This window comes from Apodemus sylvaticus, chromosome 21, assembly GCF_947179515.1.
Source record: "Apodemus sylvaticus chromosome 21, mApoSyl1.1, whole genome shotgun sequence".
Taxonomy (NCBI): Eukaryota; Metazoa; Chordata; class Mammalia; order Rodentia; family Muridae; genus Apodemus; species Apodemus sylvaticus.
Window position 1 is genome coordinate 53,862,997 of NC_067492.1, and position 15,242 is coordinate 53,878,238.

Here is a 15,242-nt window from a genome sequence, read left to right on the forward strand (position 1 = left end):
GATTCACGGTTCACAGAGTTGGACTTTGGCGTCTCTCGTGTGTTGTGGGTTCCCTATCTGGGGTGAGTCCGCACGTGTTGCATTTCTCCAGAAAATGTTGTTCTGCACAGCACATGCACACACACACAAAATAATTCTGTACTATTTCAAACCTGCCCTCTTTTTTTCCCATTACGGTGAACATCTTGTTCCAGAGAGGCAATTCCCCACTCTTCCACAGGGCTGTGATTACTTCCTTAAAGCCTTCCATGCTCCTGCCCAGCGAAGGTCACCCCAGGTTCACTGCAGTGCACCCCACTTCCTTGCTCCTGTACCAGCATTTAGAACACTTTTCTTTACCTACCACATTGGGCCACAACTCCTGACTCTGACTCTCAAGTTCAACTCCATTCTGGATCCAAATGACCTGGGTCTGACTTCCCCTTCCCTCCCACCCACTTATCCTCCCTAGGAGCACAACTTGATCTGCTCAGCTCCAGAATTCCCCACATGGGTTAGTAGCCACTTCTTACAAATTTTCTAAGAGCAAGTGAAAAAATATGTACTCTGCCGGTCTCCCTCAGCGCTCCATTTTCCAGGGTAAGCCCATATCATCTCCCTCAGCCAGAATACTCAGTCAACTCCGCCCCTCACAATTATCTTTAACTCTCTATCATACTGCAATTTTTGTAGAGATTTCTCTCAATAATAACTAAGACATGAGGTGAAGCCACATGGCACTGAGGTCCTTCTCAGAGGTTAAGTCATGGCCAATGTTACAAATCCAGACTGTGGCTATCTGAGCCCCGTTACCTGAGGTGATGACTTTTTCATAATTCCAATCATTGTCTACTTAGCCAATATCCTTCCTTGAAAAGAATGTTCTCTTTTTACAACTTGATACACGATTCCTTCCCCTTTCAACATAAAAATCTGGACTTTGGCCATACCATGAACAATCCTAAATCCTGGCGGTTACTAGAATATTACTTAAATAACAAATGTCTATTTGGAATTACATGTTAACTTCACAAAGAACAAAATAAAATTCTTAAAACTAAAGTAATGCCTACATCTTACAAGCTTAAAACTTTGGGTTTAGAATAAAGATGGGTCTCTTGAGAACACTGTCCACTGACTGCATTGTACTTTTCAAAAATTTCCTTGCTTTTCATTAATAAGTTTTGGATAAGCTCATCAAAGTTAATGTGTATATTTAAGCATAATCAAGAAGCCTAATTTTTTTCTATACTTGAGTTTGGGGAAAAAAAAGGATAAACTACTTAGTAGAAGGATTGAACTTTTGCCGCCAGTTGAGCAATAGGAAATCAAATGCAGCATCTGAACACCAGAGCGGGTGTTATTTGGGAGGAGAAACATAATGGCTGAAAACACTGAAGGATGCCTAGTGTTGCCCTGAAAGTATGGCAGCGGTTAACTTTGTCATGCAAGGACAGGAGAGGTTGGGCACACCCAGAATTTCAATACAGCAAAAGGCTTCAAATCTACACGTGCTACATCTCCAAGCCCTGGTTCCAGCAGATCAGAAGGTTGAAAACTACCTTAAGGTGAAATTGTTTAATTAATCTAATGGAAACTATGAATTTTAGTCCAATATTCATATCTAAGTCTGACACACTTAATAAGTCATTTTTAAGTGTGGAAAGGTGGATGTGCAGGAATTTAAATCTGAGACATTTGCAGTGTGAGAAGCGAGACTGAACAGAAACACATTGTCACCGTGCTCTGAACATAACAGAACACTTGTTTTATGTTGGTTTGTTTTCCCAGTAAAATGATCAATAGTTTCTCCAGAAACAACATATGTAAATGAAAGTGACTGAACTCTCAGGAGAAGCAAGTCTCATTTGAAAGTCATCTTAACAACAGAGAAACAGAAATTGTAGATACGTTAGCCATCTTCAAAGTCAAAACAGTATGTGGCATATAGATATGTTAGCCATCTTCAAAGTCAAAATAGTATGTGGCATATAGATATGTTAGCTATGTTCAAAGTCAAAACACCATGAGACAAGTGAGGGAAAGCACACTGTGTGTTTTCACTCCCATGGTCCCAGGCAAGGCCTGATGGCTTTCCTATAGTTAACACCGATGTACACACACACACACACACACACACACACACACAGCACACATGCCTCCACCAAAGCCACTCTGTTTCTGTAGTTGACAGCATGTAAAGTTTCTTACATCTCTGCAGCTTATCGGGAAAGTTTGCTGATAGGGAAAAACTTGGCACAAACTTCTTGAATTCTGAAGCGTTTGTGTTATCAGAAAAAGTGAATTTAAATTAAAAAAAAGTCAAAGATGATTGACAAAAGTAATGATGTGGAATGTATTGAATTTTTCTCTTCTGTTATGAAAAAACTACAAAGTGTGGTAAATACTTAATTGCTTGTATTGGAACCCCCAAGTCTATGCCCTTTGAAACAGTGGACTTTATATTCAAACGTCTATGTCAATGTTAGCACTGCATTATGAGACTATTAAAGTGACTATGGTTATCGCCATAAACAGCCAGTGTTGTGTCAACAGAATGACCAACGTGAGCCAGGAATAATGCAAATAAAAAGAACAAGGAATTCATAGCAGGTGTTGAATTTTATAAAAGAAAATATTGGATTAAAAATCAGGACCTAAAAATGCCTCAGCTTTTCAATGAGTGGTCACCCCCATCAATGTTCACTTTGACACGACAAAGATTTTTCACCCAGATAAGGATATATTTAGAGAGATGTGTGTGTGTGTGTGTGTGTGTGTGTGTGTGTGTATGTGTGTGTGTGTGTGTGGTGTAAAACAAAATTATTAGAGATCAGATCAACATTGTATTAAGAGAAACTCTTTTGATCCTCCAAAGGAAGTCTCTGTCACTTTACAGGGCTGACTTCACAGAGAATCAAGTTTTACTCCTTCACTTTAAAACCAAGAAACTGAGGCCTGGAGAGATACTGAGTCACCCGAGGTCAGTTTTGTTTGCACTGAGTCTGACAGGAAACTAACCCACATGACACACCAGGTCCAGTGTCCACCCTGAGGCCTTACATTTCGCTTTGTCATAATTTACTTTACAACTTGGAACTCAGCCCCTTCACTGGGAATGATTAACAAGAAATGACTTCCGTCACTGCTCCCTCAGAATGCCCACACAGTGAAGACAACACGTGCATCATGTCCAGCACTCTTTTTCTGTCAGCCTAAAGGAAGAATCTAGGTGATAGTCATTTTTCTTATTTGGATAGGCTACTCTTTCCAGAGAGCCAATACAAATTTCCACTAGGCCAATACAAATTGCATCACCTTTCAAATTTCGAAACGTGTGGAGAACAGTGGGCAGACCAGTGACGATCAGCTTCTATGCTAGAAGCACTTCTTTTCTTATTCTTAATAGGAGCAGGGAAGCTTGGCCTGTTTCCTCAGCATCTGGGAGGCTGAAGTCAGTGAGTCTAAGGCTAGGTTAGATAGCATATACAGCCTTCAAAACAAAACAGTACCAAAGATTAAAAAACATAATTAAAAAAACTTGTTTATGTGAATTAAAACAAAATGAAATTATAAGCAGAAATGGCTATTTAACTCATGGAAAACTATTACATACTAATATAAACATACGTTTGTGAAAAATAACTTTATTTCTTCAAATGAAAGACTTTGGTGAATTAGTTGGCCATTTTTGTCATGGCAAGTCTATTGTCTTCCTTTAATATGAGAGCCAGATTTTCGTATCAACTCCTACATCAGCATAGACTAATGATTTGTTCCATGAATGTGAAAAAACAAAGTATAGCTTCACATGGATTTCCTAGAAACAGGAAGGATGCTTTCCTGGTCTGTTGGGATCCTTGCAGCATGATTCTTCCAGAAAAACCTGACCCTGAGTATTGTCACCACAATGAAGAATGCTGGATAGTTACAGTGTGGAACTGAACCAAGTCCCAGCTAATCACTCATCACCAGTGAATACCCAGCGGTTCACGGTCCACTCATGACGTATGAGTTCATGGACCTCCTTGGAAAGGTCTTGGAAACCCTCTATCCTACTCTGAAATTTTTAAAATAGGCTTTTACCAAGAAGAGGGATATTATTAAGACCTAGAGGCAATGCAGATAGCCTTGATTCATTGCAAGAATCAATTCTTTAATTTAGCCAACATTCCTTGAAATGGGATATTATCATCATAAGTGAAAAAATGGGAAAATCAGATTTTGTCTAAAAAGATACAAAGAAAGAGACCAGTGATGAAACATGCATAAAATTATTATATTGTGTATACTGAAATCTAGAAAACAGCCTATGTACCCACTGATCCTTGAGTCTTCTTGAAATGAGCAAAACAAATAGGTTTGGATAACCTTCCCCAGAGAAAGTTGTAAAGACTTTTCAACTTACAGGACGTCAAACAACACTAGATATTGATACAATGAAATATGGAAGGCTTAATCTCAGTCGACACAAACCCAGCAAACGCACAAGCAGAAAGGATTCCCCTTTGCTATGTTCCCAGGAGGAAGCAAACCCTTTGCATGCACACGAACACAGGCTGAACGCTGATACCCATGATATGTCTAAGGATATGGGTTCCTGGGTAATCAGGAGGGGCTGAGACCCAATAGTGGAATATGAGATTCTGTGCTATGAAGAACTGTTAAGAATGAATTTGCTTCTATAAAAGCAAGAAGCAGAAAGGTTTGAGCCACTGATAAGGAAAAGAACCCTCAAGGCAAAAGTTTTTAGCTTTGTGTTTGAAAAATAAAACAGTAAAAGATATGATACTATAGATATGCCCTATATTCTATTACTAAGATGGACATATTTTTCACAAAATAAAGATTTAAGGAAATGAAGGGAACTATCCACATGTCCTTAGATGCCAAAGGAATAAACTAGTAAGAAAAGTTATACTTTATATATTCCACAAAAGGCTCACTTATCACATCCATGTAATAAAACCAGAATTGAAGCAAAGTCCAATGCAAGTACTCACTGCATAAATAAGAACCACCCTTCACACTCACATCTAAAACCTCTTCCTTGTTTTTCTAAACATATCTAACACAGCCTCTACATCAAGGAAAACCAGGACACATTTTACAGTAAACAGAGTATGTGATCTTGCAGATCTCATAAGCTATAAATGAACCAACTCAAAACTAGTATGACATATTTCACTTCCAACATAAAAAAGTGAGATTGTCCACTCAGTGTTTTTAGATGGCTGAGTATGTAAAAGTCTTCACAGTTAAGGAAATAATTTATTTGAATAGGAAACTACAACTTTCATATAATTAAGTCATACCAGCCCCCTCCCACCAAAACAAGGCTTTACTCTCAAATAGTGAGAGAGAAGGAAGCTTGTAGGTAAAGATTTGTGGTTCTGTTTTATTTCTCACAACTACTGAAGTAATTAGTAAAGAATTTTAATATAAAAAGGAGACTAAGACCATGAGGAAGTAATTTAATATAGTCTCAGTGAACCAGAAAACAGAAAGGGGGAGATGAACACAAGCCTGCTAACATAAATATAGGAACTGGCTGTAGAAAAGAAACATTTTCCAAACACCTAAGAGACAACAGGGAGATGCCTGTGTGTGTGTGTGTGTGTGTGTGTGTCTGTGTTTCTTCAAAGTCAACAGAAACATCTAGATGATCTTAAGAATATTTTGTTCCTTTACTTCAAAAAAATAGTGCTATATCAATAATCCAAGGAAGAGCACAAAATAACCATCCTTAAAAAGAAAACAGTGCTATCCTGAAATGTGTCGCAATTTCTCCATCGCAAAGATAAGACCGGCTATACCAATTTACAAAACCATGATTTTCAGAGATGGAGGGGGAGCAGTAAGAAAGGGAACAGGAGAGAAAGGATTACAAAACAAATCAACTTACCTTGACACGTTTTCTGGAATGTACTCTAGGACCGGATACCCATCACTTCTCCTAGATGACAGGTCACCGTGTGGTTTCCATGACTCCACTAATGTATTGACGGGTGGAAAGGAACTCAAGTGTTGGAAAGATTGGTCTCTAGGTGACCGTGATAAAGATATTGTACCTTGAGCACCAATCCGGTAGTGAAAGGACTGTCCACCTGAATTCACACCAACGATGGCAGATGATGGGATGCTGGTTTCAGGGTAATAGCTTCCATCATCTGGTTCTTGCTTAATGCCTCCTGGGAATGCGCTGCTCTCACAGCCTCCATCAAAGCCGGGCACAGGTGGTCCTAAGATTCCTGATAGGGAATAATAGTCTTTATCATCCATAAAAGAAAAGTATGAGCCATCCATGAATGGAAATGGATTGACTGTGGGGTTCCCTTTAAAAGAGGCGCCTGAACATGAGTGCTTACTTGACTCTTGCTTTATCGGTACTGAGAACGGAGAAGTGGGGTTGATTTTGCTGTTTCCTCCTAGGCAGGAACTGCTGAAAGCCCCATCTGGTTCGGGTTTTATGTACTGGACAATGTTGAGCTGACCAGTCACACCGTTGGAAATGGCCTTCTCGACTTCCTCTGTCTTAGGGAAAGGAACGTCGTGAGCACCTTTCTCGTGGGTGTCTGGACTGGGAACCATATCCTGGATGGCACCGGCTCCAGCAGAAGTGCCTGAAGCGGCATAGCTGAAGGCATTGCTGATGGGGCTGCCGATGGACCCCACTGTGCTGGCTGTCGGGCTGGAGAGTGTAGATCTATTGTTGGCGTTGGAAGGGCTAGAAACAGAGCACCTTGAATTGTTAAGATTTGCCGGACTGGACACAGAGGAGCGCAGAGGGACGTTGTTTGGACTGGAGACTGGAGATTTTACACTGCAGTGACTTGGAGGGCTGGAAATTGGGGATTTCATGCTGCTTAACGGACTCGAAAGGGGGGAGCCCACGTTGCTCGCATGTGCGGGGCTGTGTGACCGTGAGCCTCTATTTTCAACACTGGGGGAACATGTCAGTGAGGTTCCTTGAGTGATGGGACTGTGCATTGAGAAATTGCCAAAGCTAGCTGTGGAGGAGGACATGGAGTTGATGCCCGCAGGGCTGCCTACTGAAGACGGCATGTTCAGCGGGCTGCAAACAGAGGGGCTCTTCTCATGACTGATGATTGGGCTTTTAACGATGGCACGCAAGGCCCCACCATTCATGGAGGCTCCAGAGTCAGGCATGAATGACCTCAAAGGCCTGCTTATAGCACTCAGTGTGGAGGACCTGTGACCATTCTCTTTGTAAAACTTCATCAGCTGCTCCATGTTTTGATAAATCTTTGCCGGGCTCAGGCTTCCTTGTTGGTTCTGCTGATCGTAAGTGTACTCGGCATCTCTCACAGAATCCATGTATAAACCCATGGACTCGGCCACCGTGGCTGAAAGTTCCTTGGATTCCAGCTCAGTTTTAATATCTGATGGCAAAATCCCAGACCGACTGTTGTCTTGCTGAAGGCAAGGGAGTAATTCGTGTTTTTCTTTGCTGCTTCCTTGAGTACTGTTGTTCGGAATAGCACCGGAAACGCAGCTGACGTTGACAATCTCCATGTAGTTGTTCTCACTGGTCCTCTCTGCAGGTCCAAGCGAAGAATGCTCCAAGGTCTGAGACACTTGACTCCAGCGCCGTTCCATATCTAGGCCTTCAGGGAGACTGTGGTAGCCTTTGGTTTCCATAGCTAACAAACAGATTTATATTCAAATGTTAGAGTAAGTGACAACAGTATTATGCCAAGGCAGTCTAAAATTGTATCGATTGTGCTACAATTTGTATTCGACTTAACATAAACAATATCTCTAGATGCATTAAAATATACTTTTTGGATACTGATATAATATATCACCCAAACAGAATATATCTCCTCTAACTTCTTCAGAAGTCAGAAGAACCAAGTGCTACTTTATGTCTCAATAAAACTCACTATAATAGAGCCTTGGCAGTTTGTAAAGAAAATTTACAAATGGTAACATTCGTGAATATTAAATAATATTCAAATTAATCATAGGGATTGATATGGTAGTTCAAGGGGAATATGGTTGATTGGACAAAGCCAAAAGCATGATGACAAAACAACAACAACAACAATAACAAAACAAAAAAATTACAACTAACTTGGGCAACCTTTTCTTGTGATCCACTCTATGCAAGAGTACGGGTTCCTTTCTTGCTCGTAAGTTCTCACCCATAATAGAGCTCCTTTATACACTGAGACAAAACAAACTAACAACTAACTTTATGACTCCAAAGTCTTGGGACACTTTGGATATGAAAGCTACCTCCCACATGACCAAATACATGGACTTATTATAAATGATATGAAAATGCAATTAAATCTGTGTTTCCAAATGTGTGCTTCCCAAATGAAGAGTCATAAGAAAAGTCATTGACCAACTGTTTTTAAAACAGTAAGGTTTTCTTAATTTTATATATTTTAATATATATATATGTATATATATACATATATATATATTTCTTATATTAATGATGTCAATTTAATTAGTGTAGTAGTGTCACTTCTGTAAAGTATGAGTATATATAAACTGACTTGGAGGATGGATCAGAGCTGTTGCCAGACAGGTCATTAGCATTTGGCTCTTTCTTGTCAGGAAACAATTATAACAAGTTCCTTGGCCTAGCAACACCTCTGTTCGAGTCATCCAACATTTTACTCTCAGCCCTGAATGGAGGAAGTTTATGAAGGGCCTCCTGACCACTTAAGCATTTACTCAGAAATAAGTCCTCAGCACTTGCTACATGAATCTGTAGTAAAATAAAACAGCCCCCTAAAACCAAGAAAACAACAAGAAAACAACAACAACAACAACAACAACAACAACAACAAAGCCAGGCCTAATTTCCATTTTCAAGGAGCCCATGGGAATGTTGTCAATATACATTCAATCCCATCTGCTCTAATTGATAAATTTAGCTCATGAACAGATTACAATAGACTATATATACATAATTATTATATGCTATATAATTCAGCACACTATTGCAAGCCTTTCTGATATTTAACCTTACAAGCCAACCTATACACAAAGACAAGAATTTGTGAAGAAACAAGGTGAGAGACACTGCTGCACTGGCCATGCATTCGGTGGAAGAGCTGGGATCTGACCTCAGCTCTCTGTTTACCAGTGTTTCTCTACCTGGCTCTTAAGGACACTCACAAGCAGATAATTTTGTGTGTTAAGAAGGATCTCTGTCTCCTGCCCTGATGCTGAGATGGAGATGCTAAGAGTACCACCCTAAAAAAACAATGTCCGCAGATTACCAAGTGTCCCTAGGGAGCAAAGTCTTCCCTGGACAACTGCTCTAAGGAAAACAGGTCACTGTAAAAAAAAAATATTTGACAAAAAAAATAATTCAGTCCAGAAAAATCTTATCTGTACATCTTAGTATTAAAAATCATGCCTGCATATATTTTCAAATCTATATATCCTGCCAAGTCTGTAGTTCTTCATATATAAAGACTACTACATGCCTTCTAGCCTCTCTCTACTTGACCTCCAACCCCTGCTCCCCAATCCTTTGCTTATTAAAAGAAGTACTAGGAAGTTCTTTACTACAGAATTTAAATTAACATTGCAAGAACATATAATGACTTAACTAAATAATTGGTACTACATATCACAAGCCTCTATAATGAAATGTAATGCACAAGTTGCTTGAGTATGACAATTGCCCCTGACTTCCCTGTATTCTACAGTAGATTTTAAATTATGAGTAGTTAGGAACTATCAGTTTTACAACTGTGTCCCACATGGATGGTAAAATGCAAATAAAATGTTTAAGTATTATACTATAATCAATACTCAATTTGTGAACCTTAAAACCTACCAATTATGTAGTATGCTTTCACTTAAAGAACATTATTCTATTAATTCTTAATCAAAAATCAATTTCCAAAAAGTAGAAAATAAATCAAATCACAAAGATTGAGGTAGTAATCTGGTAATTTCAGTCAAAAAAAGTAAATTTGGACAAAAACCAGTAAAAGTTGAAACACACACACACACACACACACACACACACACACAGAGAGAGAGAGAGAGAGAGAGAGAGAGAGAGAGAGAGAGAGAGAGAGAGAACTGGGACCCAAATTATTGCTAATAATAGACATTTTTTACTCTTCTGAAGACTCATTTAGTCAGAGCAATAAATTGGAAAATACAGCAAATATTACATGTTGCTTCTGTTTGTACAGAGACTATTCTGTTCTTTCCATACGAAAGATAGATGTATATAGATAAGATATATGTGGTTTTGGTCCAAATCCATTAACCTTCACAACTATGTGTGTGTTCAGAAGAGAAGCCCTTGTGTGCGTGCATCCTACTCTATGTCACCACTCACAAGCCTCTCTGGTACCATGAGCTCCCTGAAGGCCTTCAAGAGAAGTATCCCTGTGGCTTTCACAGGAACCTTCATCCCAGTTCGCATAGCTCACCCTTTCATCCTAAGCAACAGGGATGTCTGCCCTGAGTCTGAAGGGGATCCTTACCTAGACCCTTATCCAAAACCTCACCAACCCAGCTGTCCTCTGGAGTAAGTGCACATGGCTTTTTATGAGGCCTCACAGTGAAAATCTGGATTCTAAAATGCCTGGGAGATTTTAAAATGCAGAAAGTAGTGTGCTTTTAATCTAGAACCCCCTAAAATAATTTATCTCTGTTCATGTTGTTGTTGTTGTTGTTCAAAGGACCTACTAATATCCCGAGGGGCTTTTGTCACTGTTGCCAAAATGAGTCATATGCCAGGTCTACAAACCTCTTTAAAGCTCACAGTAGAATCCCTCCTGGAGGCAGTGGGCACCAGCCAGTTTCTCTCTACAGGAAAGCAACTTATCAGCTAACATTAGACAGATGATCTCAACTTCCCAAGTCCTGGTTCTCCAAACCCTGAATTCTCAAAACATTCTCCTAAAGCCAACTGTATTTCACCGAGTTATTGACAGGAATATCTCAAAGAATTTGCCAGACACTTGCTGAAATCTAAATTGGCTTTGTTGAAGGTCTCTTCATCTGTCATCCTTACCTACCTCTCAAAGGAAACAGTAAAGGTTGGCAACCAAACCAGAAGGGTGGGCAGCAGTTGGCACGTGAATGCTTTCCCTGTAAACACTGTTTTTAAGATCAGATGCTTTTAAAATAGGATTACTGAAATATTTTTTGGTGAGTTCTCCTCGGTTATTATTTTAGTTAGTTTTTTTTTTATATAAACAAATGAGTTAGGTTAGAAATTTATTTCCTGTGTTGTCCAGGAAACTGGTGTTGGCTTTTTAGAATTGACATAATGACCACGGCTTTGAAGAGTAGTTCAGTCAATCTGAACTTACCAATGACTACTAAAAATACAACTTGATGAGTATGATCCTCATAAAACTTTATCCTGAGGGTAAAGGGAAAGTTTTTTGTTACCTAAGTATAAAATAAAGCAGGGAGTTACATGAATACCTAGCTTAGGGAAAAACAGGCCTCTAAGCTTCCCAGTAAACACTACACCAGAGACTCTTAGGCCATTGTAAACCTTTATTTTCATGCAAAAGAAAGACAAAAATATCCACATAGATAAGGAAAAAAAACACCAGTAGGTTTTACATGTATGTGTGTGTGCATACATGCATGTGCTCATGTTTACATGTATGTGTGCAAAGGGCTCACTAATATCCTGAAGGGCTATTGCCACTGTTGTTCTAAGTGAGCCATATGCTAGGTCTGCAAACCTCTCTAAAGCTCAGTATATATATAATATATATTTTTCCTTAAATACTATTAGCACAAAGGAAACAGACGTTAAAACTTTGTTTCATAGTCTATTAAATTGCCCTATTCCATAAGAAAGTAGTTTCTTTTTTTCCCCAGGAAAAAATTATCAAAGATTCTTGGGAACTTGTATCATTTAATGCTCCCCAAACATATCCCCTCCTTAATGTCATCTTCCCTTCACCCCAGTTATGTCACTGTGGTACAGTAGAGACCCAGCCTTAAGGGCTGCTTTAGAAGGCAGATAACCTGAGGAAACTAGTTTTAGTGCTCTTCAGGACTGTTAGCTTCCCCTCTTAGAGATGAGGGACAAACCTGCCAAGGTCACCTGAGAGAGTGGGGGAACCAGTCAGAACTAAGCACACATGAGTTCTGCTCGCTGGCCTGACCCAATGAGCCACATCAGCTCTGTCCCTCTTTTCCTTTAACCAAACTGTTTCTTCCATAAAGGAAAATGCTTTGCTTTATCTTGAGTCGCCCCCCTCCTAAACTTCATGACACACATGCTAGGTAGCATGCTATAATGTCAAATGTGAAATTAAAGCTCCAAGGGAGGACTTCACAGATGGAAAATGCTGTTATCATTACTATGTAAATATCACCAAAAACAGCACCTACACCACAATGTTAAGATGCGGCTTGGTGCCTTTAAAACTCAGCGGCTTTAGTAACTCCTCTGCTAGCAAAAGTTTTCTGAACTATGGTATAATAAATAAATAAGTAAATAAATAAAGCAGATGGTATGATGAAGCATTATGATTTAACCTCGTCTTTTAAAAATTCAGCAGAAAGCCCTGCATCTAAAACCCATCTGAACAAGGATGCCACCAAAAGCAGCCTCATCCCTTGTCTGTCCCTGACTTAAGAATCCCCTAGAGTTTCCCCAGATATAAAAGAACTGGGAACGCACGATTTTCCAGACCTCGTTCATACAAGATCTATGGTGATCTAGCTCCTTCAACTGCCCTTATCTGCTTCACCTCCCACTCAGACTGAGGAGCTTCCGCAATTGATAGATGAAAGAAACATTATTCAAACGTCCTTTAAAATTTGCAAGAGCAAAATGATCTGAAATTCAGTTTTGGGGAAAGGGGAGGGTGGTAGACCGCCCACTGCCAAAGCCGGTTAAAAGCCGCTCTTTAGAGGGCATTTATCCAAAGTGGCCAAACTTTCCCAAAATAGTCCTCGGCCGGCCAGGGTGTGGGGAGGGGGGGTGTGGAGGGTGAAAAACCAAAACAAAACAACAAGCACACAGAACCATACTGACTATGCCTCGGGATTACGCAGCGGCTTCTCCCTGCAAAGTGCAAGCCACCCTTGCCACGGTCGCACACCGGGCTGGACCGGAGGCGCCCCACTGCGCACCCCTACACACCTGCCTCGGCCAGGGTCGTCCTCTCGCCGCCGTCTACCTGTTGCAGCGCTTGCCACCTCCACGACACCCCTGCTGAGGAACCCCCCTACATCCAACCACATCCAGACCAGCCAGTGCCGCTCTCCCTGCAGTGGGAGAGCCCAAGACAGCAGCGCTGGCGCCCAGGTGACTCGCACAGCCTTCCTGTGAGCAGCCTGAAGTTGGCTCTCTTCTCCCGGGCCCAATGACACCCCGGGTGCGCAGGAGCTGAGGGGAGGGGTCAGGGGCAGGGCCAGGGCGGGCCAAGAGGAGGGGGCGGGAGAAAGCCCCGCGGGGGGAGTGGAAAGCCGGCCCTTTTAAACCCGGTCACATGTCCAGAAAGTTCAGGTCGCTGTCCCGCCCGCCGGAGCCATTTCCATTGGCCAAGGGGGAAACAAGGCTCCACGCTGTGCGGGCCAGGCGCGCTTCTCATTGGGCAACCGAGGCTGTCAGTCACCAGGCGGGCGACATGACTGATACAAAGTTGCTGCGACACAGCCTGGACTCCGCAGCTTCCTTAAAGCCGCAGAGGCGGCGAGTTCTCCTGGTTCCCTGTGGTGGTGGCCCGACCGGGCACCCCTGCACACGCTACCCTTTAGCCCACTTTGCTCTTTCGCCCCAAACTTCTTCTCACCTACCCAACTGTCCCCCGGGGGGACCACGGCAATCTGGAGAGAAGGGGCAAGCGTGGTGACGCGAGAGCCGCCTCGATGGTGTGCCCTCGCTTTCTCCACCTGCAGCGCCAGGTGAGCCGCAGCGGCGCACACCCGGCGCCTCCCACAGCGCCCTTAGGCCTAGGGCTGCTCGGGTGGGCGTCCCCGGGACCCCTGAAGCTCTGCTCCCGGCTTCCTCCAGGTCTTAGAATTACCTCCCCGCCGAGCAGCCTTAATTTCCGTGGTCGGAGAGCCAGAGGATCTCGTTCCCACTCGATTTCAGTTTCCTCGTTTTAACCACGCAGGAAAAGCGGGTGCTTTCAGTGCAGCCAAACCCCTTTAAACACAGCCTTCCTCCCACCCCACCCCTTGCCAAAAAAAAAAAAAAAAAAAAAAAAAAAGTGCCAGGGTCAAGAGCTGAGGCGCCTGATAATTTTGTTACTGTAGTTACTCCTTTAGTGCTGGATTTTTCCACTACTTCAATATGCAAGCAAGCTTACTATCGAGGATATTCACTTTATAATGTGTGAGAAGGGTGCACATAATTGGGGCAGATACAATGGAGGGGGGGGGACACTAAAACTATTTCCTAAGGATCGCTTGTCTGCGTGAAGAAATTTCGACCTCTTTCTTTCGCCCCCACCCTGATTTCCCTCCCGCCCACCTAAGCACTGCACTTGCTAAGCCGAAAGATGGATTCCTTAACTTTAATTTCTAAGGACTTTTAGACTGGTTTGAGGCTGGCTTTGGACTCCCCTGCTGGCTGAGAGTCAGCACCAGTGACGTACACACCTAAATCTGGTCCCCTGGCCCTTGGCGACCCGCAGGCCGCCGGCGGCAGCTGTGCAGCTTTAGGCTCCCCCCCTCGCTCCCTGCGAGCCCCAGAAGGAGGAGGGCACCTTTGCCCAAAGGCCCCTCCTTTCCTTACAGTTAGTTAAGCCTCAGGATCCGGGATTCCAAGCCCAAGGAGACTGGAACTCTCAGCCCCTCCCGCAGGACACTCCCCAGAGGCAAAAGGGACTGCAACGGAGCCCGCAAGCTGGTTGGGACTCCGGACTCTGGTGCCCAACAGTCCCCGGCGTGGAGCTGTCCCTGGAGTCCCTACACACACAACATCCCCCAACCCCACCGAGTGTCCCAACTTTCCCGAGAGGGTAGCTGTCACGCGCGCTGGGCGAGCACTCTCAGCATCAATCTCGCCCGAGGCCGCGCGCGAGTGGCGAGCTGGAGCTAGGGGAGTCCCGGACCCGGCGGCCCGAGCTCGCCAAGCAGCAGAGGCTGCAGCTCAGCCAGTGTGGCAGAACTGTTCATTATTAAAGAAATGGACCCGGCTCTTTTTTACTAAGTTTTTACCTCCTTTAGGGAGGGCTGGTTTTGCCCTGGATCAAAGCTCCTTGCAAAATCTAGGTTAGAAAGGCGCGGAGCAGTCACCGCGCGCTCACCAGCCTCCCAGCACCCTTGTC

General features: G+C 42.7%; 1 protein-coding gene across 4 annotated transcripts in view; it reads right to left on the bottom strand.

Annotated features, from left to right (window-relative positions):
• The window catches only part of Nr3c2 (nuclear receptor subfamily 3 group C member 2), a 340,219-nt gene that overhangs the window by 324,324 nt on the left and 653 nt on the right, over positions 1 to 15,242 (bottom strand). Inside the window, exons 1-2 of one of the 4 annotated variants that reach the window (XM_052166760.1) lie at positions 13,995 to 14,103; positions 5,885 to 7,643 (exon numbers count right to left, since the gene is read on the bottom strand). In XM_052166760.1, the coding sequence (XP_052022720.1) occupies positions 5,885 to 7,641 (1,757 nt within the window). In that variant the 5' untranslated portion in view covers positions 7,642 to 7,643; positions 13,995 to 14,103. The other 3 variants (XM_052166762.1, XM_052166759.1, XM_052166763.1) reach the window with 3 other exon arrangements.